The 26,923-nt window shown below is 47.0% G+C and overlaps 1 protein-coding gene across 1 annotated transcript in view; it reads left to right on the forward strand.

Annotated features, from left to right (window-relative positions):
- ANO6 (anoctamin 6) overlaps positions 1-26,923 on the forward strand; it is a 113,306-nt gene that overhangs the window by 39,904 nt on the left and 46,479 nt on the right. The window contains exons 2-3 of the mRNA XM_054024824.1: positions 11,906-11,985; positions 21,772-21,900. Of these exons, the coding sequence (XP_053880799.1) occupies positions 11,906-11,985; positions 21,772-21,900 (209 nt within the window). The remainder of the gene's footprint in view (positions 1-11,905; positions 11,986-21,771; positions 21,901-26,923) is intronic.

The following is a 26,923-nucleotide window of genomic DNA, read 5'->3' on the forward strand; positions in this document are numbered from 1 at the left end:
TCATGCTGATTGTTTCCGTTAAAAGGAGAAATTGATGACTCAGGTATTTGTAAATAAAGAGGATTGCATACAAGAATGTGCACAAAATCCTGTTTCCCCAAACTCAGTAAGAATCAAACAGGTGGCAGTTTATTTGCTCTCTGTTGCAAGCCTCTTTCCAGTTAGCACTCTTCCCAAAAACTTCTCCGCTTTCTCCCAGGACTCAGAGTGTAAGGCCAGAAGGGACCATCATGATCATCTAGTCTGAGCTCCTGCACATCGCAGGCCATAGAACCTCACCCATCCACTCCTGTAGTAGGTCCATAACCTCTGGCTGAGTTACTGGAGTCCTCAAAACTTAGTTATAGAGAATTCACTGTTTGTTCTAGTTCAAACCAGCTAGTGACTTGTACCTGACACTGCAGAGGAATGCAAAAAAAAAGCCCAGGATCTCTCCCAGTTTGACCTGGGGAAAAATTCCTTTCCAACCCAAATGTGATGATCAATTAGAGCCTGAGGATGTGGGAGAGACCCACTAGCTAGACATCTGGGAAAGAATTCTCTGTAGTAACTCAGAGTCCTCCCCATGTAGTGTTCCATCTCCAGGCACTGGAGATATTTGCTAATAGCAGTCATAGATGGGCCATATGCTAATATAGGCAGTCTCATCATACCATCCCCTACATAAAATTATCAAGCTCAGCCTTGAAACAAGTTAGGTTTTCTGCTCCCACTACTCCCCTGGTGAGGATGTTCCAGAACTTCACTCCCCTGATGATTAGAAACCATCATCTAATTTCAAGCCTAAACTTGTTGATGGCCAGTTTATATCCATTTGCTCTTGTGCCAACATTGACCCTTAACTTAAACAATTCCTCTCCTTCCCTGCTGTTTATCCCTCTCTCATGTTTATAGACAGCAATCAGAGCTCCCTTCAGCCTTTGTTTCATTAGGCTAAATAAGCCAAGCTCCTTCAATCTGCTTCTGCTCACCAACGCACACCTCCATCAAATGATACCTAGCAAAACCCCTTCGACCAGCCTTGCATTTGGCCTGTGTTTCAGGTGGTGGCTACTGTTGTTTCCATTATCTTACTCCAACCACTTCTTCCATTTATCCTGAGTGAAGGATGGTTATTATACCCATCAGATTCAATGAGATTTCACCCATCCTCCATCATAAAATGGAAATAGTGTAATGCTAAGTAAAACTGAATTATTTGATTGAAAAATGAGGCAAAGAGACTACAAAAGCAGATAAACAGCTTACCGTTAGTATCAACTAGCTGCTGCATAATAGAAGTTTTTAATTTTCAGTGAAACTGCAACACAAAAGCAGCCAAATGATAAAATGACACACTTTGTATTGCAGTAATATTTTACACTTCCATAGTGCCTTTCATCTCAGGCTCTGTAACAGGGTCAGCCACCCCCTACCTAGTCACTCCTTCACAAGTCCAGGGTGGCCCTGCCAGCACATTACCTCAGTTTACCTTTATCAACATTCAGACAACACCACACAGTCCCAAAGGTATGAGACATAAGTCCTCTGCCAGGGGCCTACTTTGAGTCTACATAAACTAAAAAAAAAAAAGACACTTCCTTCTCTCTGCTCCAGCTTCTGGTTGTCACTCAAGTTCCTCACACTCCTTGAGTCAGGAGGCTCAGGTCCTCCTCCCAGAACTGTGTTCAGATCAGTTTATTCACAACAGCACTCACCTACAGCTGCTTTATCCAGCCAGGTGCAATTCTCCAGACTTCTGTCCTGCCTGGGATTCCCAGGCCCAGCCTTCCTACTAGAAGTGTTAGGCTCCCACGCAAAACTCCCTTCTCCACAGACTACCCAGGAATCTGTCCCTTCATGCCTTCCCTTCTGACACCTGGCCTGAGTTAATCTCATTATCTCATTCATTACCCATCTGGGGAGGTGAACTGAACTTGTCATTTTCGAGGTGAGGCCCCATTTTCTCTTAAAGGGCCAGCTACCCTGTGACAGGCTCTCAAGGCATTTTACATACCGTGGTAAATCCAGCCTCACTATGCCTCTGAGACAGGCAAATATCAAAATTTTACAGATGGGAAAACTAAGGCTGTGAGACTTCCCTGGGATTACATAGCAAATCTGTGCCAGAGCCAACAACAGAAGCCAGGCCTCCTGATGCAGTGCTGAGGCCAAATTCTGACCCCTTCCACAGCCTGTCCACAGCAGTATATTGGCTGTAAAAGAGCTTCATAAGTGTTTTATACTGGTATAAGGGCATGTCAAGGACACGTTCAGGGATCTGGTCAGTGTACTCTGCAGTGTGGCTAATCTTGGCTGCAGAGTAACCTATAGACAGCTGTGGGGAGACTGAGAGTTAGAGCAACTCCTGGCTCTGCTCTACCTTACGCTGCAAGTTGTTTCTCCCCCACAGCATCCCAAAATCTTGACAACACAAAGATGCCATAAAGGGACTTCAGTTCCCCACTCTTCTTGAAATGTGCCTTCCAAGTTGCATCTTTCAGGAGATGCTGCACAGAATCTGACCCTTTGGTCTTTAACTTGTAGGACATGCTTCCTTGTAAGCTATTGTTAGGATATTTAATAAAGTAGTGTATATAAATCTAGGAACTATAGTTTGAGTGAGATGTAGGATCTGTTGGAAGGAATATAATAAAGCAATGAGTGTCATTGAGCAATGAACTCAAACTAGGATTAAAATGAGAACATTCAGATGAAATTTTGTCCATGTAAAAACATAAAAACTTATGTTGCCAAAAAAGGACCACCCAAAACTAGAAGAATTGGTGGATTGGCACTTAAAAAATCAGAACAAAGCAGGATCACAGGCCAGACAAACCTATCAGATTTCTTGTGTTCTCTTTCTGAGACTACGGCTTTGTCTGCACCAGTGGTGGACAACCTGCGGCCCGTGGGCCACACACGGCCCGTCAGGGTAATCCACTGGTAGGTCACAAGACAGTTTGTTTACATTGACTGTCCACAGGCACGGCCACCCACAGCCCCCAATGGCTGTGGTTCGCCGTTCCCGGGCCAATGGGAGCTGCAGGAAGCGGCGCGGGCCGTGCTGGCCGCCACTTCCTGCAGCTCCCATTGGCTGGGAACGGTGAACCGCGGCTACTGGGAGCTGTGGGCGGCCGTGACTGCAGACAGTCAATGTAAACAAACTGTCTAACGGCCTGCCAACAGATTACCATGATGGGCCGCAAGTTGCCCACCACTGGTCTACACTATGGACCTTACAGCAGCATAACTGTATCACTGTAGCTGCGCCACTGTAAGGTCTCCCGTGTAGCTAGTCTATAAAGGCATAATTAAAACACGCCTAATAAGCAGTGGTAGCTATGTCGGCGGGAGAGCGCCTCCCACCGACATAACGCTGTCCACACCAGCACTTTTGTTGGTGAAACTTTTGTTGGTTGGGGTGTATTTTTTCACACCCCTGACTGACAAAAGTTTTACCAACAAAAGTGTAGCGTAGGCAAAGCCTTAGTTAGCTGAGCAAGCAACATATTACATACAGCTGTATCTGACAAACGCTAACCTAAGCATGAACTGTAGTTGGTAAATAAAAAGGTAAAAATGTTATTTTACTAAAGGCTCAATGCAATGAACTTGCATGCCTGAATGGGTGATGACATTAAATACACAATGAAGCAGTAGTATGGGTACTCTGATATTGGGGGTTTGTGCCAGCAATAAAATGCTTGTTTAAATTGAAGTAAGAGGGATTATGGGCCAGTGTCCCAGCTGGTGGGAGTGATCAGGTCCTCTTTGCATGTGGCCTACCAATGGCCCAGGCATTGTACTGGACAATGTTCCAACAAAAGGTGTGTCAGGCCTAGTCTACACTGGGGGTGGGGATCAATCTAAGTTATGCAACTTCAGATACATGAATAGCGTAGGGTTACCATTCGTCCGGATTTACCCGGACATGTCCTCCTTTTGTGTGCTAAAAATAGCGTCCGGGGGGGAATTTGTAAAGCACTCACAATGTCCGGGATTTCCCCCTCCCCTGGCAGAGCAGAGCGAGCGGCTGGGAGGGCTGCAGGAAAGTCCCGGGCTGGACTCCGGAGCAGCTTCCTCCTCCCACTCCCCCCTCCCTGCATTCTGAGCTGGACGGCAGCACCTCCTCCTGCAGCCCGCTCCGGCAGCCCTGTGCAGGGCCAGGGACCGGGTTTTGTGTTGTGCTGGGGAGCTCAGCCATGTGTCCGGCTGGCACAGAGCCCAACACCCTGTTCTGAGCAGCAGGGTAAGGGGGGGCAGGAGAAGGGACAGGGAGGTTCTGGATGGGGCAGTCAAGAAACGGGTGGGGGCTTTTGGAGGGGAGTGGAGAAAGTTTTGGGCAGTCAGGGTACAGGTAGGGGGTAGGGTCCTGGGGGGCAGTTGGGGGGGGGTCTTAGGAGGGGGCAGTTAGGGGACAAGGAACAGGGAGTCTTAGGTAGGGGGTGGGGTTCTGGAGGGCAGTTAGGAGCAGGGGTCCCAGGAGGGGGCAGTCAGGGGACAAGGAGCGGGGGGTAGGGGGCTGGGAGTTCTGGGGGGGAGCTGTCAGGGGGCAGGAGTGGGGAGAGGGATCGGAGCAGTCAGGGGACAGGGAGCAGAGGGGTTTAGATGGGTTGGGAGTTCTGGGGGGGCTGTCAGGGGGCAGGAGTGTGGAGAGGGATCGGAGCAGTCAGGGGACAGGGAGCAGAGGGGTTTAGATGGGTTGGGAGTTCTGGGGGGGGCTGTCAGGGGGTGGGGAGTGGTTGGATGGGGCGTGGGAATCCCAGGGGTCTGTCTGGGGGTGGGGGTGAGGATAAGGGTTGGGGCAGTCAGGGGACAAGAGGCAAGGAGGCTTAGATAGGGAGTGGAGTCCCGGGGGGCAGTTAGGGGCAGGGGTCCCAGGAGGGGGCAGTCAGGGGACAAGGAACGGGGGGAGGGTTGGGGGTTCTGGGGGGGCGGGAAGTGGGAGGGGCAGGGGCGGGGCTAGGGCGGGGCTCCTCCCGTCCTCTTTTTTGCTTGTTGAAATATGGTAACCCTAGAATAGCGTAGCTGAAGTCGATGTACTTAGATCTACTTACCACTGTGTTTTCACTGTGGTAAGTCGACGACTGACGCTCCCCCATCGACTCCACCTGCGCCTCTTGCTCCGGTGGAGTACCAGAGTCGATGGGAGAGCGCTCAGCGGTCGATATAGCGCGTCAAGACTAGACGCGATAAATCGACCTCCACTGGATCGATTGCTGCCTGTCGATCCAGACGGTAATGTAGACAAGTCCTCAGATATATGTATTTGTACAGTGATATTCTGTGTACTTCTGATGGTTATTGCTGATGAGTCCCAGATTATTAGTACTAGGGTTACCATATTTTGTGCCTCTGAAAGGAGGACACTCCACGGGGGCCCGGCCCCGCCCCCAGCCCCGCCCCCTCCCCAAAGTCTCCGCCCCCTCCCCTGCTTCCCGCGAACATTTAATTCGCGGGAAGCCTGAAGCAGGTAAGGGGGGGTGTGGGGGGAGGAGGCGCAGCCCAGGCTGGCCCCCCGGCGGCTCCAGCCTGGGTCGGCCCGGGCCCTGGGGTGCCGGCCCCCGGCCGACCACCCCCGGCCCGCCCAGCACTGCCGGCCTCCGGCGGCCCGGCCCCGCGACCCCGGACCGGCTCCCGGCCCCGCGCACCCCCCGGCGGCCCGGCCCCGTGGGCCCGGCCCGGCTCCCGGCCCCGCGGCCCAGCGCACCCCCCCGGCGGCCCAGCCCCGCGGGCCCGGCCCGGCACCGCGCCCCCGGCTCCCCGCCCGGCCCCGCGCCCAGCCCGGCCCGGCACCATGCCCCCGCGACCCCGGCCCGGCCCCGCACCGGCCCCGGCCAAAGAGGCCCCGGCCGAGCCCTCCCTCCCGATTTTCCCGGACATGCCCGGCTTTTGGGGATTTCCCCCCGGACGGGGATTTGAGCCCCCAAAAGCCGGACATGTCCGGGAAAATCCGGACGTATGGTAACCCTAATTAGTACTTGTGAGCAAGTATAAGTGTGACCCTTTCCACCATGAATGTCATACTTTCGTTTCTCTCCAATTGTGGCTGAAGTGATTTCTAGACAGCACTGAGGCATGCTATGCAATTACACATAACGAGTACCCAGCACCAAGCCCACTTTTAACATATGGTTCTCATTACTTCAGTTCAGTGGCTGGAGCAAATTTTCTTGTCACATGCTTCCACTTTGCACATCTGCTTGCTCAATATAATGGAATGCAATTTTTTGAGTGAATGACTGTACAAAATATCTACTCTCCACCTAGTCCCTACCCCTTTTGCAGTACAGGCAATTGCCCTCTTTCCTCCATAGGATTTCAGACATATTCCACAGACAGAGATAGAATATGCAGAGGCCTTTAACTCTGTGAAGCACTGGTGCTTAGGAGTATAAGTGATGAACACAAACCTTACGCAGGAGATATGTAATTCCCATTTCCATACACTGGTTTGGATTGAGCCTTTACAAAAAGAATAATGATGTGCATATGTGGTAACCTTGCAGTAAATGCTGAATTGTATCATTGTTATCTGATTACCCGTAATAGGATTTAGTATGTGTCTGATATTTCAACTGTACTGCTGGGCTCCTTCCTGTTTTATGTTTGTCTGTACTGGCCAGAGTTTAAGATTTTTCTGAAATTCCCCCATCAGCTTCAGAAGTGGTTATTTTGAGAGCTGATCAACTCTGATTATCCAACTGGGCCAATATTTAGATTATGACTCAAATGTTTCTGAAGCTTATGCTGATGGAAAATTCATGGAGTTGTTTTTGCTTTACTCCCTGGAGTAAATACTGTCACCACACTAGAGCTCTAGAACTGATGGCTCAACATCTACTACAAAGTCACAACCAAACTATAAGCAATCGGGGCTTTAACAATGTGCAGTTTTGGAACCATAAACATTATTCTCCTTTGTGGTACACTATTCAAAGTCTTTTTACATCTTGGATCAGCAAGCACTGTAGGGCCACATCCGTAGCTGGTGTGAGTCAGCATAATCAACAGAGTAACACCTATTTACACCTCCTGAGGATCTGGGCATATATAATGTAATTTAAGTACTAGTGAGGTTGGTGAGTCTCGCCTGTTTATCTGATACTTGTTTAAATAGCCTTCTAAAAACACCATCTAGTCAAGTTGCCTACTTCTGTTGGCGAGTGTTGATGCTGGGGCCCAGACTCCCCACTCAGCCCTTCTGTGCCGGTGCCCCAGTGATCCTTTCCACGGTGAAGGCCATCCCTTCCATTTTTAAGGCATGTAGGGCATGAAAAATAGCAGAAAGAGTCAAAGCAGCTGCCCCACATGGGGGAGAGAACAGTAACCTTCTCTCCTCACCCATTCTTCTCTAACCTCAAATGTGTGTGTTGTTTGATGCTTTTCTTTTTAGAATCCAAAAAGGGAATAATGTCAAGTTCACATTTAAAAGCTTAGGGAAGGTCACAATCCTGATGGCTCACAATGATTCACCTTTCATAAATATTCTGATAATTAGCCTCTAACACATTTCTTGGGGTTGATAATTAGCTTATAATTCACTAAGTGCTTGAATTGGCAGCCACTTTTCCCGCCTGTAGGCAACTGATAGATGGTCAATATTAGATTACGGTGTTGAGAGATGCAGATTGGTGTCTTTCATTAAATCATCTTGATTTTTGTATTGTAATTTTAGAAGAGAAGTCTCACATTGCTGGAATCAGGATGTAGATTCTTTTGCAGAATGCCATTCTAGAGAAGCGAGGAAGATATTGCTTAGGGCAGTACATTAATATTATTGTGCTTGTGATACTTAGGAAGGTATCCATTCAGATTACATGGAAGTCATTCTCAGAATGGCATGAGTAAATGTTGCAGTGTCACTGCCTATACCACATTTGACCTGAAATAAAGAATTCTCTGGCACTGGTAACTTATTGCATAACAAGTACAGTCAGCCTCAGCCAGGGTTTATCTATGCTTGGTACACATGGAGCCAGATCCTGGCACCCTGACTCATAATGAGATAATGTTGACACGGATTTTGTGCACCAGTGTAGCTGCACCATTACAAACTCCTTGTGTAGATATGTTGCTCTGGTGAAAGCTACTTATTACCCCGATGCAACATATCTAGAATAAGAGTTTGCCTCGGTACAGCAAGATCTCTGTCCAACCCTCCACCCCTAAAGTCTCTCACATAGACAAGCCTTGAGTAGTACCTTAGGGCATGTCTACACTACAAAATTAGGTCGATTTTATAGAAGTCGATCTTTAGCAACCGATTCTATATAGTCAATCGTGCGTGTCCCCACTAAGTGCATTAGGTCGGCGGAGTGCGTCCTCAATACCGTGTCTAGCATCGACTCACGGAGTGGTGCACTGTGGGTAGCTATCCCACAGTTCCTGCTGCCCATTGGAATTCTGGGTTAAGCTCCCAATGCCTGATGGGGCAAAAACATTGTCGCGTGTGGTTTCGGGTACATATTGTCAGTCTTCCCTCCCTTCCTCCCTCCCTCCTTGAAAGCAACAGCAAACAATCTTTTTGTAACTTTTTTCCTGGGTAACCGGGCAGACGCCATAGCACGGCAAGCATGGAGCCCGCTCAGCTGCACACTGCTTTTCGGGTGGATGTGCAGCACACCCCTCCCCCCCGTGAGGCTATTCTCCGGGAGGATCCCTTTTACCCAAGCGCAAGCAGCCCAGCATGACCGGGGTCTTATGCTCCAGGGATCACCAAACAGAGGGGATTACTGTTCCCTTACAAAAATTCCCCTATTTCAACCAGGTGACCATGAATGATATCACTTTCCTAAGGCTGACACAGAAAGATAAAGAGTGAATGTTGCATGAATGCAACCAAAACCCAGGACCATTCGCTGCCATGCTTTGTGCTGCAATGATTCCAGACTACTTGCTACTGGCTTGGCGTGGTAAAGTGTCCTACTGTGGAGGACGAAATAAAGCAGCCCCCCCCAGAAACCTTCTGGGTACCTCCAGGAGAGCTTCATGGAGATGTCCCTGGAGGATTTCCGCTCCATCCCCAGACACGGTAACAGACTTTTCCAGTAGCTGTACTGGCCGCGAATGCATCCCAATTGTTCAGGGAAAATCAAACATTAAACACAATTGCTTTTAACCCCTGTAGTGTAGTTACAAATGTGCACTCACCAGAGGTGCCTTCTCCGCCTTCAGCATCCAGGAATATTGGCTCCAGGGTGATGAAAAGGTCCTGGCTGCCGGGGAGAATGGATTCTCCGCTTGCCTGCTGCGCATTCGCCTCCACCTCCTCCTCTTCCTCATCCACAAAATCCTCCTCCATGTTGCGTGAGGCTGCCACCTTGCAGGTGTCCATGGACAGTGGTGGGATAGTGATAAGGAATGGCATGCAGCTGATCATAGAAGCGGCACATCTGGGGCTGTGAGCCAGAGTGACTGTTTGCCTCCTTTGTCTTTTGGTAGGCTTGCCTGAGCTCCTTAATTTTCTGTCCACCATGCCCTGTGCGATTTTGGTGTATATATCAGCATTTCTTCTGCTGGATCAGAGTTCTGCCTACACAGCTTCTTCTCCCCATACAGTAATCAGTTCCAGTGTCTCCCATTCGCTCCATGTTGGAGCTCATTTGTGATTCTGGGACTGCATGGTCACCTGTTCTGCTGAGCTCGCCACGCTGACCAAACAGGAAATGAAATTCAAAAGCATAGGCGTGCGCAGGGGGTGTGTCGGGTGTGCCTGGGCACACCGTAATGCAGGGCAGGCAGAGCTGTGGGAGGGTGGTGCTATGTGCTCCCGCAGGGCAGCATATATGGTGCCGCGCTGAGCCAGATGCTGCTAGAAGCCTCCCTCATGGTTGGGGGGGGACTGGAAGTGGCGGGGGCAGTTGGGGGACAGGGAACAGGGTGAGTTGGGCTGGGGGGTTGGGTGCTCTCACCTCGGGGGCAGCTCCTCCTTCCCCAGCATCCCTGCGTGCAGGGGAGAGTCTCGGCAGAGGCAGGGCAACTTTGTACGCTGCCTCCCTCCCGCCTCCCAGCACTGACCTGGTTCCCAGCCCATTGACCAGGAACCCCGGCCAATGGGAGCTGTGGGGGGGCGGTTCCAGAGCTTCCTGACCGTGCCTCCCCTGTAGTGGGGAGGGAGCTGCAGGCAGAGAGAGCCTCACGATATTCTTCAGAGGGACAAAGAGTCCAGGGCAGCCTGAGGGGTTAGCGGGGGGTCTGGCACTGGCAGCAGCAAGTGACCTGGCCCCAACCCGCTCTGCTCCACTCCACTGGCTCCCAGCGTTGTTCAGTGGTGGGGGTTTGGGGGAAGGGGTGGGGCATGCTGGGGCCGGGTTGCTCGCTGATGCCAGGCTCCCCACTAAGCCCCCAGGCTGCCCTGGACGCTGTGTCCCCCTGAAGCACAAGGCCCCCCAAAGCACGGGGTCCAGGGCGGTTGCCCCAATCCATCCTATGCTTGGGACAGCTCTGCTTGGGCACCACCAAAAATCATACAAACCTGTCGCCCCTGATTGGATAGGGGGTGGGATTATGGGGTGGTGGTTAGGGGCGGAGGTCTCTGGAGGGGGCGGTCAGGGAGCAGGGCGGGGTTGGATGGGACATGGGAGTCCCGGAGTCTGTCAGGAGGCAGGGGGTGGATAGCGGTCAGGGCAGTCAGGGGACAGGGAGCAAGGGGGGTCATGGGGGGAGTCTTTGGAGGCGGTGGTCAGGGGACAAGGAGCTGGGGGGTGTTGGCTGAGTTGGGAGTTCTGGGGGTGCTGTCAGGAGGCAGGGGTGTGGAGAGGGGTTGGGGAAGGCAGGGAGCAGGGGGGGTTGTATGGGTCGGGAGTTCTGGGGGTCCTGTCAGGGGCTAGGAGGCAGTTGGATAGGCGTGGGAGTTCCGGGGTCTGTCTGGGGGTGGGGGTGTGGATAAGGGTCGGGGCAGTCAGGGGACAGGTAGAGTCCTAGGGGGGCGGTCAGGGGACAAGAAGCAGGGAGGTAGGGTCCTGGGTGGCAGTTAGGGGCAGGGGTCCCAGGAGGGAGTAGTCAGGGGACAAGGAGCAGGGGGGGTTGGAGGTTCTGAGGGGGGAAGTCAGGGGGCGGGAAGTAGGAGGGAGTGGATGGGGGCAGGGTGGTGGCGGGGCTAGGGCATGGCAGGGGCAGGGCTAGGGCGAGGTTCCCTGGGTGCACACCCTAATGAAATGGGCTGCGCACGCCTATGTTCAAAAGTTCCCAGGGTTTTTCCTGAGTACCTGGCTAGTGCATCAGAGTTGAAAGTGCTGTCCAGAGTGGTCACATTGGCGCACTCTGGGATAGCTCCCAGAGGCCAATACCATTGAATTGCACAGCGCTGCATCTACAGTACCCCAAATTCGACCCAGGAAGGTGGACTCTAGCGCTACTCCTCTCGTCGGGGAGGAGTACAGCAGTTGATTTTAAGAGCCCTTTAGGTCGTCGGAACGGGGTTGGTTGTGTAGCCGCATTCCTTATAAAATCGACCTAACGCAGCTAAATTCAACCTAACCTCGTAGTGTAGACCAGGCCTAAGTTGGCAAATACCCCATTGGCTTTTCAGTTATATTATATGAACAGGGCTCCTTGCAGAGTAAGGTACTATTTAGCATGTGGGTAAAGGTGCTTTAATGATAACCTTTCTTCCACCATGAACAGTGAGGTGCTAATACAAAGTCTTCTACTCCAAATAAAAATTAAGGGTATTATTCTTTATCCAGATTTGCTAGTGTAACTCCATAGACAAAATCAGTCTAAAGGAGTCAAGAATCACCCCAACTGTATAAATGTATGTTGATTAATCAAGCTTGACTGTATTTGAAAGTGTGGAAGGGCAAAACTAAGCAAATCCTGAAAATGTGAAGTGCAGTAAAGCACTTTGCCACCAAGCCACTTATTTAAAAGCTACAAAAGATGCACTACAATGTTATACTTCTGTTTGTTTGTTTTTTAGTCTTGGAAGAACTGGCACAGACTATTGTTCCCAGCTATGGAACAGCACCCGACCAGCAAAAGCTTCATACTTCAGAGTGGGTGAGTATTCTTTCACTTTAAGTTTACCTTTAGATTTCCAATGAAATTAAAGTGTTTTGTAGAATTTAAGGGTAGGCTTCCAGAAGAGTGGCTTTCCTTTTGCAGTTGCAGTTAGTGCCTGCAGCTCAGATTCATGCATGAGTCTGAATAGCTGCATCTCTAACTAGACTGTGGCCACGATTCATGTAAGTTAGGGTTGCAGCTACTCAGATTTGCACTGACACTTCACTTTAGGGTGCAAAATGTGATCTCAGATTACACACATAAATATGGAGGTCAGGCCTCAAACTGGTCTGAAAACATACCCCCTTAATTTCTAGGATATCTGTAATTTGGAATGAGCCAGGAAGAAGTGTTCTGGGTTTCATTACTCTACTGAGCATGTTTAGTACTGTTGGATTTAGGTGTTAACAAGGTGCCTATCGCTTTAAGCAACATACATATGTTGTGTCAAACGTTATATGACAAAGTGTAGAGGAGCAATTTTTTAAGACAACTTAGAAGATTGCTTCTTGCAACAACAACTAGGTCTAGAACAACACAAGAGGATTCTTGACTTCATCCTCAGTAACACAGGAATCAGTTCAAGAAATAAATGTAGTAAGTAATCATAAAGGAAGCTGGTAGCTGCCCATAGTTAAGTTGCTTAACACTTTCCTTTTTAAGCTGTGGATTCTACTAGCAAAGTGTGTGAGTCATGCCATTCTAGTGGATGGCCCGCAGAGGATAACAGCCTACTATTGCTACCAGTTACTCTAGTACGGGGTGGGCAAAATATGGCCCGTGGGCTGGATGCAGCCTGTCTAACATTTCTGTCCAGCCTGCCATGACTCCGGCGGCGCAGCGGGGCACTCAGGCAGGCTGCCTGCATTCTGTGGCCCCACGCCGCTCCCAGAAGTGGGCAGCTGCTGATGGCATGTCTCTGCGTGCCCCTGGCACGGGGGGAGGGGGAGGAAGCATCTCAGTGTGCTGCCCCCGCTCCCAGTACCATCCTCACAGCTCTCATTGGCTGGAAACGGGCCAATGGGAGCTGTGGGGGTGGTGCTTGCGGGCGCAGGCAGCGCACAGAGACCCACTGTCCCCTTCCCCCCCAAGGGGCACGCAGAGACGTGCCAGCAGCACCCGGCCGCTGCCGCTTCTGGGAGCGGCATGGTAAGCACATCCCAGCCAGGGCCTACACCTTGCAACCCCTCCCGCACCCCAAACCCCTGCCCCAGGTCAGAACTCCCTCCTGCACCCAAACTCCCTCCCAGACTCCACACCCACTTCTGCACCACTATCCCCTGCCCCAGGTCAGAACCCCCTCCTGCACCCAAAGTCCCTCCCAGACTCTGCACCCCAATCCGCTGCCCCAGCCCAGAGCCCCCTCCTGCCCCAAACTCCCTCCCAGAGCCCACACCCCTCATCCTCTCCTGCACACCAACACTCTGCACCAGCCCGGAGCTCCCTCCTGCACCCCAACTCCCTCCCAGACCCCGCACCCCCTCCATTAATATAGTAGAAATGTGCAGCCCGTGTAGGGTGACCAGATCACCCAAGTCAAATATCGGGACGCGGGGCGGGTGAGAGAGGGTCGTGGCGGGAGGGGGCAGGGCAAAAAAAAAAACCCTTCCTCCACAAACACTGGAGGGAGGACCCGGAGACGCAGGGGGAGCGCGGGTCCGGGGTGAGTGAGCGTCCGGCCTGGCCCCGAGTGCAGGCAGGACTCTGGCGCCCGGGCCCGAGCCCCCCAAGCCCGGGCCTGCTGCTGGGACCCAGCCCCCCCGTCCCGTTCGGGTCCCACAGGGGAACGAACGGGGCTGGGCTGCCGATGCCTCCGCCCCGGGGCCGCCGCAGGATAGCACCAGCTGGGCAGCAGCCCAGATGCGACTGGCCAGGGGCCGCTTCCTCCCCCCGCGGCAGTGGGAGCTGCAGCAGTGGCTGCTCCCGAGTCCCGCTGCCCGGGGGGGGAGAATAGCCACCGCCTGGCCCCGTGGGCCACCCCCCTACTCTCCCTACCGCCCGACTGAGTCCTGCCTGCACTCGGGGCCAGGCCGGACTCTCACTCACCCCGGCCCCGCACTCCCCCTGCGTCTCCAGGGCCTCCCTCCTGGGGAGGGAGGAGGAATGGCGAGCCTGGGGAAGAGGCGGGGATCCGGGGAGGGAGCCAATGTGATGTAGGGCAAGTCACTTAAACCAAGCTTTTCAAAGGTGACCACTACTGGTGTGTTCCCTATTTTATGGGTGTACCAGGCAAGACAAGGGCCAGATTTGCAGAAGTGCTGAGAATTCACAGCTGCAAGTGAAGTAGATTCGAGCTATGCTTTGAACAAATAAAGGGCTGTAAAAAATGTTAAGTACTCTAAAAAAAAATGAGGCCTGTGGTATCTTAAGTTGAGCACCCAGAATTAGTAGACACTTGTCAATTTTGGCTTGATCTTGGTGTGCCTCATTCCCATGCACCCATCCCAGTCTATAAAATGGAGATAATGCCACTTTATCTCAGAGGGGTATTGTGAAGATAAATTCATTAATGTTTGTGACGTACCCAGATACCATAGAAACGCACAGGAGGGAAATAATACATTCAACGTCTGGCCTGAGGGTACGTCTACACTGTATGCTGCCGAAAGAAGCATGTAGAGTATATACGTGGGTAGCTCCCCTAGCCCAGTATAAATAGTGTAAACTGTGAGGCATGGCTTAGGCAAGTAAAGACATGCCTGAAGCGTGTGTATATACCCGTGTACATACCCTGTACAGCTCTCTCCCTGCCCAAGCAGTGCTTCCCTGTCTACACTGCTTCTTTTAGCAGTGTACTGTCCTGTTGCTGGAGTCTTTCCCCACCGCAGGGAAAGATTCTGGTAGTAGGGAAAGGCTCCAGAAGGGAAAGCCCTGCTGCATCCCAGCTGCCAGAGTCTTTAACCAACATGTGTAGCTATACACCACAGTGTGGATGCATCTTGGTTTCCGCTGTATTGTGTAGCTACACATACCCTACACGCTGCCATCAGTGGAGTGGAGTGCAGTGCAGATGTAGCCTTAGAGGGCACCCAAAGATCCTGAAAGTGTGAATTTCCCCACCCCTTCCCTTATATGGGGGCTGAAAACTAGTCCTACAAGGGAGCGCTGGCTTCAGCCTTATGTAAAGGTAAAGACTTCTGGCCTCTTCCTCATAAAGCTTAACAAATGTCTTGTGTCAGTTGCAAAAGTTACATGAAAAATATAACAGGAAGTCAGCTGGATGTCTAACCTAAGTTAGCACAGCGCAGTCAAATGGCTTTGACATCATCATATGTCAGCAGTTACCATCAGTTTTCTTAAGTCAAGGGGGTACTAATGACTCCCAGTATATTTCTCTGTTCTAACTGGTGCAAAAGCTTTAGTTTTAGTACTGAGCTTCATTCAGTAAATAGAAGGGAAGCAGCTTTCTCCTTTTACATGTTGGGGTACTGAAACCGTATAGGAAAGTTTTCCTTTTAACTGATGCTTACTAATCTCATTGTTGCTAAAAACGTATCTCTTTTTTAGCACTTCATTACACTGGAGTGAGGGCAGGGCCTGTGGCAGAGCCAGAGGTTGAGTAGTGAGCACCACCAGCACATTGGAAAGTCGGCACCTGTAGCTCCAGCCCCGGAGTTGGTGCCTATACAAGAAGCTGCATATTAACTTCTGAAGAGCCGCATGTGGCTCTGGAGCCACAGGTTGGACACCCCTGCTCTAAGTGCCACTAGATGGGACAGAAGACCACACCCAGAATGTGTGTGGGTTACACCTGCACCACCACTTGCAACACTAGCAGCATTCATCTTGTCATGGGGGATACAAAACATATCTCGGAAAACATCCCCAGTAAATGGTGAATGCTTTGTCATGCACAGGCCTCTGGTTGAACACCCAACAGGTCACTTGTTCAAGCACAGACTTGTGAAAGATTTGTACTACAACTTTAGCGGTGCAACATCTTTTCCAAAATCTGCCCTTTCACCATCACTATGTTCATGCGTGCTAGGGACCTTTTAATGTGAGCCAGCAGGGTTTACACAGGCCAGTCAGCGAGCACATGTTGGAGTACTTTAGAAATCACATCCCTGTAGTGCACATTGCCGCACCATGTAGACCAGCCTTACAGCAGCTTCCTGCTGTCCAGCCTACCCAACTCTTAGTTTGCATCCCTTCAGCCTTTCTAAAATGCTGCTTTCCCTCCCGCTGTTCTGACCGTCTCATGTGCTTTGTGACTTTTAGGTCAAGGGACAATGGAGCCTTTCTGAATATTACAGAGTAAAGTGCTACTCAGTGCAAGAGTGGCAGAACTAGGGGCCTACACGGTTATTATTTCAAGTGCCAGCAATGCATCTGGCTCTGTGTAATTCACACAATGAAGAAAATCTCTGGCCTGAAGAGGTCCCAAGCCATATGGATATTATTTTGTTTTAGTCTTTCTGAGTTCCTTTCAGACAGAGTTGAGTAGTTAAGCTCCGGGCATGACAAAAGGGTAACTTGTTTCCAGACTAACTGCTGACATCCGGGGACCAGAACTTAATTCCATGTCAGGCTGATGGCATCTGGCAACAAAAGGAAATTCAGCAAAGCACTATAGTTCTTTTGATTTTTAATAGAACTGTCTGAGTCATAATATGAATTGTGAGCTTGGCACTTGAATATCAATGAAAAAGCAGCCTACACTAGTGCAAAGGAGATTCTATGGTCTTGTGTTATGGTTATATTATTCTATGTGTAAGGGAAAAATAATCTAAAGATAAAGCAAAACAATGGGTCAGACTCTCAGGCGGTGTAAAATGACACAGTCCTATTGACTTCACTAGTGCTGTATGGATTAAGGTGACCAGATAGCAAGTGTGAAAAATCAGGATACTTTGGGAGTGGGGGTGCAGGGAGCATAGTTGCCTATATAAAACAAAGCCCCTAATATCAGGACATCGGGTCACCCTAACAGGGATTTACATCAGCTGCAAATAAGGCCCAGTATATATAACCTGATGTCCAAGGCAGGCACATTTTTACTACAATGGTAAATTACTGAAGAGCAATTAATCTTGTGAAAGTTGTCCTCCATAATTGCAAAGATAGTGTGATCTTAGGTTTTCTGCCATAAAAATGCTAGTTGGACAAGTCACTCCTGCAGAGGGTCTTGTCACTTAGATTATCTAGGTTTCAGAGTAGCAGCCGTGTTAGTCTGTATCCGCAAAAAGAACAGGAGTACTTGTGGCATTTGTTAGTCTCTAAGGTGCCACAAGTACTCCTGTTAGATTATCTACTGACCTTAAAATATTGTGCTTGTTCATGGTGTAGTAAAAGATAAATAAACAACAATCTTGGCTTTTACTAGCTCACTCATTTTTCTTCATTCTCATCTTTTTACTGATCTTCCATGTCTCCACCCACAGACCATTCGAGTGTCCTGAGAAACCACTGTAAATGTAGACACATTTCACTCTGGCTAATGTCATGTGGCATTGTTTCCATGAAACTGGAGCATAGACGTAAGCTGCTGCTGAAGAATGCTCACTGCTAGAATGTTATCCTCTCATCTTCTGCTGGAGAAGTCTCGTGCAGCTAGGTTTCACATATGTATGACAAAACGTTCAAATAGCATTCTGTGCTAGAGAGGCCCAGTGATCTAGAGCACAGGACCGAGAGTCAGGATGTCCTCAGTTCCACTACAGATTCTCACTGATTCGCCACGTGGCCTTGGTCCAGTCACTGCCAGCCAAGTTATCCCAGACCTTACTTAGCTGTTCAGGATAAAATCCCCTTTATTTCCCTGTTCAGATTGCAGCTTTGTCCTGACAGTGAGAGAGCAAGGGCTACTTGCCTGATACTTGCTCATATTAGCAAGTAGATGGGAAGGAAGTGGAGAGAAATGGGCAGAGGGCACAGCTCTGCCTCAGTGCCGCTTAATTCACTTGCCATAGTAGCTGGTTAGGCTCACAGGGACAGTAATTTACTAAATACAGAGCCAGGAAAGGGCAGAGGACTGTGACTCTGAGTCACAATTTGTTCCTTTGTCTGGCTCCTAGGACATAGACGTTACACTCCACTCTTTATTCAGGGCAATTGTTATTACAGGGTACAATTTCCAAAAGTACCTCAGTGACTTAGGTGTCTAAATCACTTTTGAAAATGGAACATAGGTTCCTAAATTATTTAGATGCATTTGAAACATTTACCCACAGTCTAGCCCATCTCCTCTCATTCGGATTCCTTATGTATAAAATTAGCATAACTGGTACCTACCTCACAAGGGTGTTGTGGTATTTGATTGATTGATTGGAGTGTACTGTGTAGTGCTTTGAGTCTTCAAAAACATGACATAATATGTTCTAAATGTAATTATTCACCAGGTAAATGTATTGTTTCATACTGTTTAACGGTATTGATCAATATCAATCTGCTATATATTAGGGCATTATTATAACGTCAGACTGGAAGAGTGATATCTGCATCCCTACTGAAAATGTATTAGCTGATTAAACTGAGGCTCTGAAAATTGGACCCATGATTATTTCTTCCCAAACAAAGGGCTATCAGATACAAAGGTCCTGTCTATAATGTTTGGGCTATATTAAGCCATTGGTGTTTAAGCAGAACTCATTAAATTTGCAGCCCAGTTCAACTCATTTTAATAATAAATTTAAATTCTTATAGAGTATTTCCTGGAGTCCCCTCCACTCACATGCTATAAAAACTCTGGGGAGGGGTTGAAAATATTTACTGGAGCTCTGACTGAATTTATTCCCTGATAACAGCATTTTGAAGCATCATTTTAACTGTTTTAAACTTGAAAATGAAAAGTAAGAGAGTATAATAATATAACATTATGGTTGAATAGATGAAATAACAATTCTGTTGGAATCTTATTTTTTTGTTAACTTAGCTGCATTACACAGATATGTTATTTTCTATTTCCCTCTTTTTTCAATTAAATGTGTTGCTTAATCTATTACTGAACGTTACAAAAGCTATGCAATAAAATATATGGGATGTACAACACAATTGAACTATTGGAACCTGAGTTTTTGCATTTCCCGACTTTAAACATTTTAACTTTATAGCACTTAATATTACATTAATGTAAATTTTTGAATTTCATAATTTTGATCATACAACAAAATGATAAGTATCAGAGGGGTAGCTGTGTTAGTCTGGATCTGTAAAAAGCAACAGAGAGTCCTGTGGCACCTTTAAGACTAACAGATGTATTGGAGCATAAGCTTTCGTGGGTGAATATCCACTTCGTCAGACGCACCCACGAAAGCTTATGCTCCAATACATCTGTTAGTCTTAAAGGTGCCACAGAACAAAATGATAAATACCCATGTTTAATCTGTTATTTTACTCTAATGCTTTATAAAGTGTGTAATGTGGGGAAAACTGGACACTATTTACAGTAGCTATAAACAAAAGTTAAACAAAGGCTTCCCGGTGGGATTACATTTGAAAAATGGGCTTCCAGCTATATTTTCACAACTGTGAACCCTTTGTGGACCTGGATTCATGAAGTTGCAATAAAATTGCTTAATCTTTCAGCTACATAAAAGGTGATACATATGAATGCTATTGAAATGTAGGACACTGGGGAATGGCCAGCCTCTGTAGGCTTGTAGTGTTATTACCCCTCCCCGTTATGATAGTCTATATACTGTTACGTTAAAAAAAAAACTCTCCACATTATTAAAAGAAAATTAGGTTGCAAAGTCAAGCACTCAAAAGTTAGGAGATACCATATTTAAGGTTGCCCATGCAGCCTTCATTTGGCCCCTTTATACATCTATCCTGCATACTGAATGAGGCATGGGTCCTGTGGAAAAGGAAGTATATGATCATTAGGGCCGGTGTTTTCTGGAAACTTCTGCTATTGCCACGATTTTTTCCAAAATGACTCTTCAATTCAGGAATCACCAATCAGAGAAGGGGTGGGGTATGCGGGCTCATGTCAGGCCTCTTCCCCCACCCCCACACTAGAATGTAGACACCATGCAGCTAAACCCAATTACAAGACATTTAAAACTAGTCTGGAGATAGCACTAGCAGTGCTGCATTTTATATTTAAAACTACAGCTGTTGCAGACAATCTTTGAATGGCCAAGTTGGATGATCTAATAGGTCTCTTTCAGCTCTAACTCCTATAATTCTAAGAAATGAGAACTGCTGATTGATTTGGTTCAGACAGATATTCTGTGTCACTGCAATAAGCTAAAGATGCTGGATGTCAAGAAGTTTGAAACATTAATTATCCCAAACCTTTAAAGCCTGGAGTAATTTATAGCAGCTGTATCCAAACTCGTTAGTAATAATAGGTAACATTACCATTCAAACAACAGTGAGTAAAGCCTCATACAAGTCGTTACTTTGATATCAGGGTCAATATAGGAAAGGCAGGGAAAGAAGTTCTTGTTTTCAGCAGTTTTGCAAGCCTTTAGGAATACATATCTTCTCTCATGCAACTTTAGAAATAAGATCCTAAACTGGAATAAGTTAACATAGTTCTGTTGACTTCAGTGGCGCTATATCAGTTTACAGCAGCTGAGGATCTGGCCCAATGTCATGAACAGCTTCCAGTTTAACCTAAGCCACGCAGACACCCACTTCTTCAAACGGGGTGAGAATTCTAATGACATTAAGGTTTAGTTGTTAACAAAATGAATGTGAGGATGAGCATTATTAAGGATATGATTTCATCATGGAGATCATGGATTCTGTGACTGTAAGAGACCTCTTCAGCTTCTGCCCTGCAGCTGTCAGTCCCTCTCTGCAGGACTCGGGCTTCAGTCCCCCCCAGCATTCAGCCCCTCACTCCCCTGTGATTTTTAGTAAAAGTCACAGACAGGTCACTGGCTTCCATGAATTTTTGTTTATTGCCCATGACACGTCTGTGACTTTTACTAAAAATAACTGTGACAAAATCTTAACCTTAAGCATTATTACACATGGTGATGCCCACAAGTATTCCCACAAACTAACTGCAAAAACGTAACTCTAGCATTCAAATTTCTCCATCAAACCCATCATCAATTGTGCCTAAAATGTCATACACATGAATTAACACATTAAGATGTTATTAGTGGATATGACAATCTATCCTATGTTCCTCTAGGGACTGGGTGATGGTTTATGGATATATTAATCTTTTTGATTTTGGCATATATTATAACATGATGGATGTGTGGTGTTTAACAATGTTCTGTGCCTGCTGAGATTTTGCTAATAAAAATAAGAAGTATATCCACATGGGATGCGTTACGTTTGGTGAATGCATTTGCACTGTGGCCGTGTCCTTCTCTGGTTCAGGGTCGTGCATGTGGCACTGGTTCTTATGGATATTAATGTGTATGGAGCCATGAAAGGATTTTTCAGTTGTTGAGAAGCTCAGACTTCTGGCAAAGTTTCTGGGAAAGACGGGAAGCCAGTTATTGTGAGAGTCCCTGCAGGAAACAAAATGTTTTATAACATGGATCTGTAACAGTATATCACAATGGTACGTACATTACCTGACAGATGCCTTATTTGGTAATGGTACTGTCACCTAAGCTCCTTCCTTTGCCATATTTGCAAAAGTTAATCTGCAATTTTTGAAGGAGAAAATTAGGTAGAAGTTCTGCTGTCCTTATGTCATACAGAGACCTGGCTCTTTACAAAAGGGAACAGTTTGATCCTGAGTTTTGTTGCTACTGTAACGACTTGACATTGAGTTTTTCTACTCCTCAACTTCTGTACATAGTCAACAAACAAAAAGAACTGGCTTGCAAAGATCTTCATAATTAAAACGTTCTGCACTCCTTACAGGCAGAGTTTGATCAAAAACCTGACTCCTTGTTCTTTAACGATGGCCAGCGAAGAATTGACTTTGTTTTGGTGTATGAAGATGAGAGCAAAAATGAGAATCGCAAGAAGAGTGTGAATAAAAAGCAAATGGTAAGGTGTTTCTCAGTTTCTGTTTCATGGAGACATTGGTCATAATTAGCATGGAAAAAATAATTGATTTTTCAGTTCAAGCCAAACTGAAAGCTGGGGGAGAGGGGAGGGGAATTGATTCAGGTTGAACCAAAACTGGATTTTTTTCAGTGTCTCACTAACCAAAAAAAACAAAAAAATATATATATATTTTTTCAAACAAAATGTTTGAACCCAAACTAAATTTATTTCAGTTTTTCATTTTGTTTTGGGCCATTTTTTTGGTGGTTTCACCTTTTTTTAAAATTATCTAGATTTCAAAACAAAACACCGTTTTGAAAGGAAAGGTCAAAATGAAATGTTACAAAATGTTTTGACATTTTCAGTATTTTTGTCCTTTATTTATTTATTTATTTATTTTGGCTGAAACTATTCTCTAAATGCAGTTTGGCAAAAACTGAAAACTGCATATTTCAATGAATTTACTATTTGCCAAAAAAAGGTCACCCAACTCCATAGTTCAGGGTGAAGCCAGACTTGTATTTTAAGCACTATTTCTCACTTTTGTTTGGAGTAACCAATGTGTCTGCGCATTGGAATGCTTAACCTAGCCTGTGAAACTTCTTTCAGGGACAGATGTTTATACGTTGTGTAGTCAAAAATTACATGTGTTTTCCCTGTGGTTTGTGATTTTTCAGCCCACATGTTCTCAGCAGCAGCCAGTTTTCTGAACTCCCAAGTTTCACTCATAAAGACTGATTTTTAGGCAGTGAGGAATAGGACAGTTTTAATTCACAGACCACTTCCCTTGAAAGAACAATCAAGGAATCGTTGTTGTTGTAGGCTGGCTCCTCCACAAGTTAGCTGGTGCTAGAAAGATACCAAAGCCAGAAGTGTCACTGTGTTGACCTAGACACCCAAGTGAGCACCGGAGCACACCAGGCCTTCACTGTGGAAACCTATAGACAGAGAGGACCAGATCCTCAGGTGTGCCTGAGCCCTGCTTTACACACCTAAGGGAAGTGGTTTTCCACCACTTTTCCACTCCCCCTGTCCTGGTGAAGGCTGGTTTGGCTGCTGGCACAAGCTGTAACAGTCACAGGACTACTCCAACTTGCACCAGCTGGAATGACCTGTTAGGGCCATTTCACTAGCACAGGATGGCATAGCATACTCTGATCACACTCCCGCCTGTGCCTGACGCGCCCCACCGTGCTGCAGGAGGAAGGTGCTGGGAATAGAGAGCATAGAGCTGGCTGTGCTGGCATTAAGCCCCTCAGGGCTATGCCTACACAAAGGAAATCCCCATCAGCCCCATAAGGGCAGCTTTAGCACAAAGCAATCAGCAGTGGGGCCAAGGATCTGGCCTTGTATGTGTGGGATGATCATAAACTGTGGGATTAGTGGTGAGCTCCATGATTGAGCTCCCAGATTGCTCAGGGCTTGGGGCCAAGCTTGCAGTTGGATCCATCTGTGCACTTCACAGGGTTAGATTTCTGTAACGAAAGTGACAGCACCTGGAATGCTCTGGGGCTTCATCACTGACTTGATACATATTAAGGATCACGAGGGGTAGTAGATGATTGGCAGAGAACTGGGGTGTTCTGAAGGACCAGGATTTGGGGGGATATGGAGGAGGGGAGTTGTGGTGGCACGGAGAGGAATGGGAAAGAGAGGGCATTGCTGGGAGTTATAGGAAAAACATGGGTGTTAAGAGTGGGTGGGAGGAGGAACATAGAAACAGGAGTGCCAGACTGGATCAGATCCAAGGTTCATCTAGTCCAGTATCCTGCCTCTGACAGTGGCCAGAGCTACATGTTTCAGAGGAAGGTATAAGAACCCAGCAGTAAACAGATGTTTAATAGTCTATTCCAGTGTTTCCCAAACTTGGGACACTTGTGTAGGGAAAGCCCCTGGCGGGCCGGGCCGGTTTGTTTACCTGCCGCGTCCGCAGGTCTGGCCAATCGCGGTTCCCACAGGCCACGGTTCGCTGCTCCGGGCCAATGGGAGTTTCTGGAAGCAGCGTGGGCCGAGGGACCTACTGTCCGCCACTTCCAGCAGCTCCCATTGGCCCAGAGCAGTGAACCTGCGGACATGGCAGGTAAACAAACCGGCCCGGCCCGCCAGGGGCTTTCCCTACACAAGTGGTGTCCCAAGTTTGGGAAACACTGGTCTATTCCAAATATAGGTCTCATCTTGGTCTCTAATAGTTAGAGACTGGCTTAAACCCAGGAGCAAAAAGTTTAATAGCCCTTCCAAAGTTTTAGTCATCATTAATTATGACAACTCTGGATTTTCTTGAAAACTATATAAATACCCAATCCCTATTGGAATCTTGTCAAGTTCTTGGCCTTAATGACTTCCTATGGCACTGAATCCCACAGTCTAATTACATATTGTGTGAAAAAGTATTTCCTTTGATCAGTTCTGAATTATCCACTTTTTAAATTTTTCCCTTCTTCTTATGTTATAAGACAGGGAGAACAGAAGTTTCTGATCTGCCTTCTTGATATCATTTATTATTTTATATGCATATATAATGACCCTCTTATTCATCTCCTTTCCAAGGTAAACAACCCCAATCTTTTAAATCTTTCTTTATATGAGCGTTTTTTCGAGGCCTTTAATCATCCTTGTTGCTCTTTTCTGCACCAGGGAGAAATAGTGTGTTAAAAAGAATAATCTTGACTAGGGCAGGGGCACAAAGAAAGAGAGCAGATTGTCACTTCCTATATCTTCTCTCCTCACCGTCCTTTGCCCCAGCAAGAACCGGTCAAAAAGTTTCAAATTCCAAAAGTTTTCAACAAGAAAAAAAGGACAATTTTTTCATGAAAATCTTAATGAAAAATTCATCCTATTTTTCAATTAACTCCAACCTCAACATATTTTAAGGTGTATAACATTTACATAGATAAAGTTTTCAGCATTAAATTTATGCATGTAAGAAAGGGATCAGAACAAAATACAAAAGGGCTAAGCCTGAGGTGTGGAGGGAGATAAACAGGTCATGGAGACAGGAGGCAGGGCCCTCTTCCCACTTTGCCTTAAAGCCCCTGCTCTAATCTGTTCCATCCATTTTTCCCACTCCACATGCCTGCTCCAGAACGCCCATTTCTCAGACATACACACAAATGTACTCCAGCGACACCATATCTTCCATACTCACTTCTCTCTGTGCCCCTCCCCCAGCAATATTGTTCCCCCAATACTTTCTTCTCCCATGTCACCCCAACAGTCTGATCCTCCACGATGATCCTCTGTAATACATCAGATTCCTATTCACACCAGTGTCTTGCTAGTGTTACAGTAGAAATAGTGTTATTGAACTGTACAGAGAATTTCTTCAATATGTACAACAGCAGATTTTGTTGATAAAGATATCTAGAACCAAGAGAACATTCCCAGCCATATTATTACAGCGCATAGGCATTGTAGGTCACATTTTAATCCTGGACTCCTTGATATTGTCCCTTTAATTTTAGGATTATGTAGACATCCCTAAACTTGAAAGGTGCATTTTAACACAGTACTTCACTCTTGTATCTGAGCAACATTTCTCTCTTAAACCTTTGGGTTTTAATAGACTCTGCTGGAGACGGGCAAGGATACAACACAATACCAAAAGCAGCAGGTTTATGAATAATGACTTGCCTTAGGGAAAAGGAGGAGTAGGAGTAAAAAGCCTTGTAGCTAGATGGGTTGATATTCATTGCACAGTATTGCAGTTGGCATTGCTGAGGCAGCCATAAGGAATGTCATTAGTTGTGTTAAATAGAGTACAACAGTGGGTGGATGTAGCTTTACACATGGTCACAAGTACCAAAAATAAAAAGAAGTGGAGAGGTAATTAAAAACAAAAAGCTGCCCTTTTGGAAACACTGTCGTATCAATTACATTTTTATGTTTTTGTCTGTCATTTTTGGTCAGAACCCAAATGTATTTTTTTAAAATGAGTGTCTTTTTCAAAGAGTAATGAAAATTAACATGTGCAATAAATTATTAGTATTTTATTATGTGGATAAAATTAACTCTTGAATTATCAGACCAGTAAGATTATCAGTATTATGCTAGGTGCTTTCCATTCATAAAAGAAGGTGCAGTCTCTGTCCCCAGGGGCTTACAATCTAAGGCCCCATCCTGTCATTTGTTACGTGTGCACAGACTGCTATGCCCCTGTGGAGCCCAACTGAAGTCAGTGGGGCTCTGTGTGGTGCAGTAATACACCTACATATTATGAATTGCAGGACCAGGGTCCATAGGACACAAAAAGAGTGGGATACAAGTGGCCATGGTGGAGACTAGTCACTTTTTGATAATTTAATGATGACATGATCTGAGGGAGTGTGGAGAGTGTATTTTCCATGATGTATATACACTATTTCCAATTACTTATCAACTCTGCCATTATCAATCTGCTACGTTTTTGCAGGACTCACAGCAGAAGTGGGTGTCCAGGAAAGATTTAAATGTAGAGTGGTAGTAGCCTTTAGAAAAGGGCCTTACATGAATAGGGACAGTGTGAAGGCCCAGAGATGTTATAGGAGCCGAGGACAAACATGTTGAGATTGGTATCAGTAGAGCCGAGGAGATGGCTGGTGACACAAAAAGAGACAAGGACGGAGAACTAGGGAGAGTCAGAATTATGCAGGGTCTTGAAGCCCGGAACAAGGAGCTCGAATCTGATGTATTCATAGATGGAGAACCAGTAAAAGGATTCAAAGCTGGGGGAGTTCTATGGACCAGATGATGGATGAGTGAAGGGAAGAAGCGAGAGGACAGTGAAAGGTTGAGGAGGAGGAGGAGAAAGAAGAGGGTAGAGAAAAATGGACAGTTTCCCTTTTAATCTGGGAGGTTTTTGTACTGTGGAGTGAGAGGAAGTGAGTCATTCAGTGTGACCAGAATCCTGTGGTGAATTTCTCTAAATGTTGAAAAACACATCAAATACAGCTGTCATGGATTTAATAATACACTTTCCTTATCTGTTAGTCAAGGAATAGGATTCTGGCATCTTTAAAAGGTGAGAAGTATCTGCCTTTTTCATGAT

The sequence above is a fragment of the Malaclemys terrapin genome, chromosome 1 (genome assembly GCF_027887155.1).
Source record: "Malaclemys terrapin pileata isolate rMalTer1 chromosome 1, rMalTer1.hap1, whole genome shotgun sequence".
Classification (NCBI taxonomy): domain Eukaryota; kingdom Metazoa; phylum Chordata; order Testudines; family Emydidae; genus Malaclemys; species Malaclemys terrapin.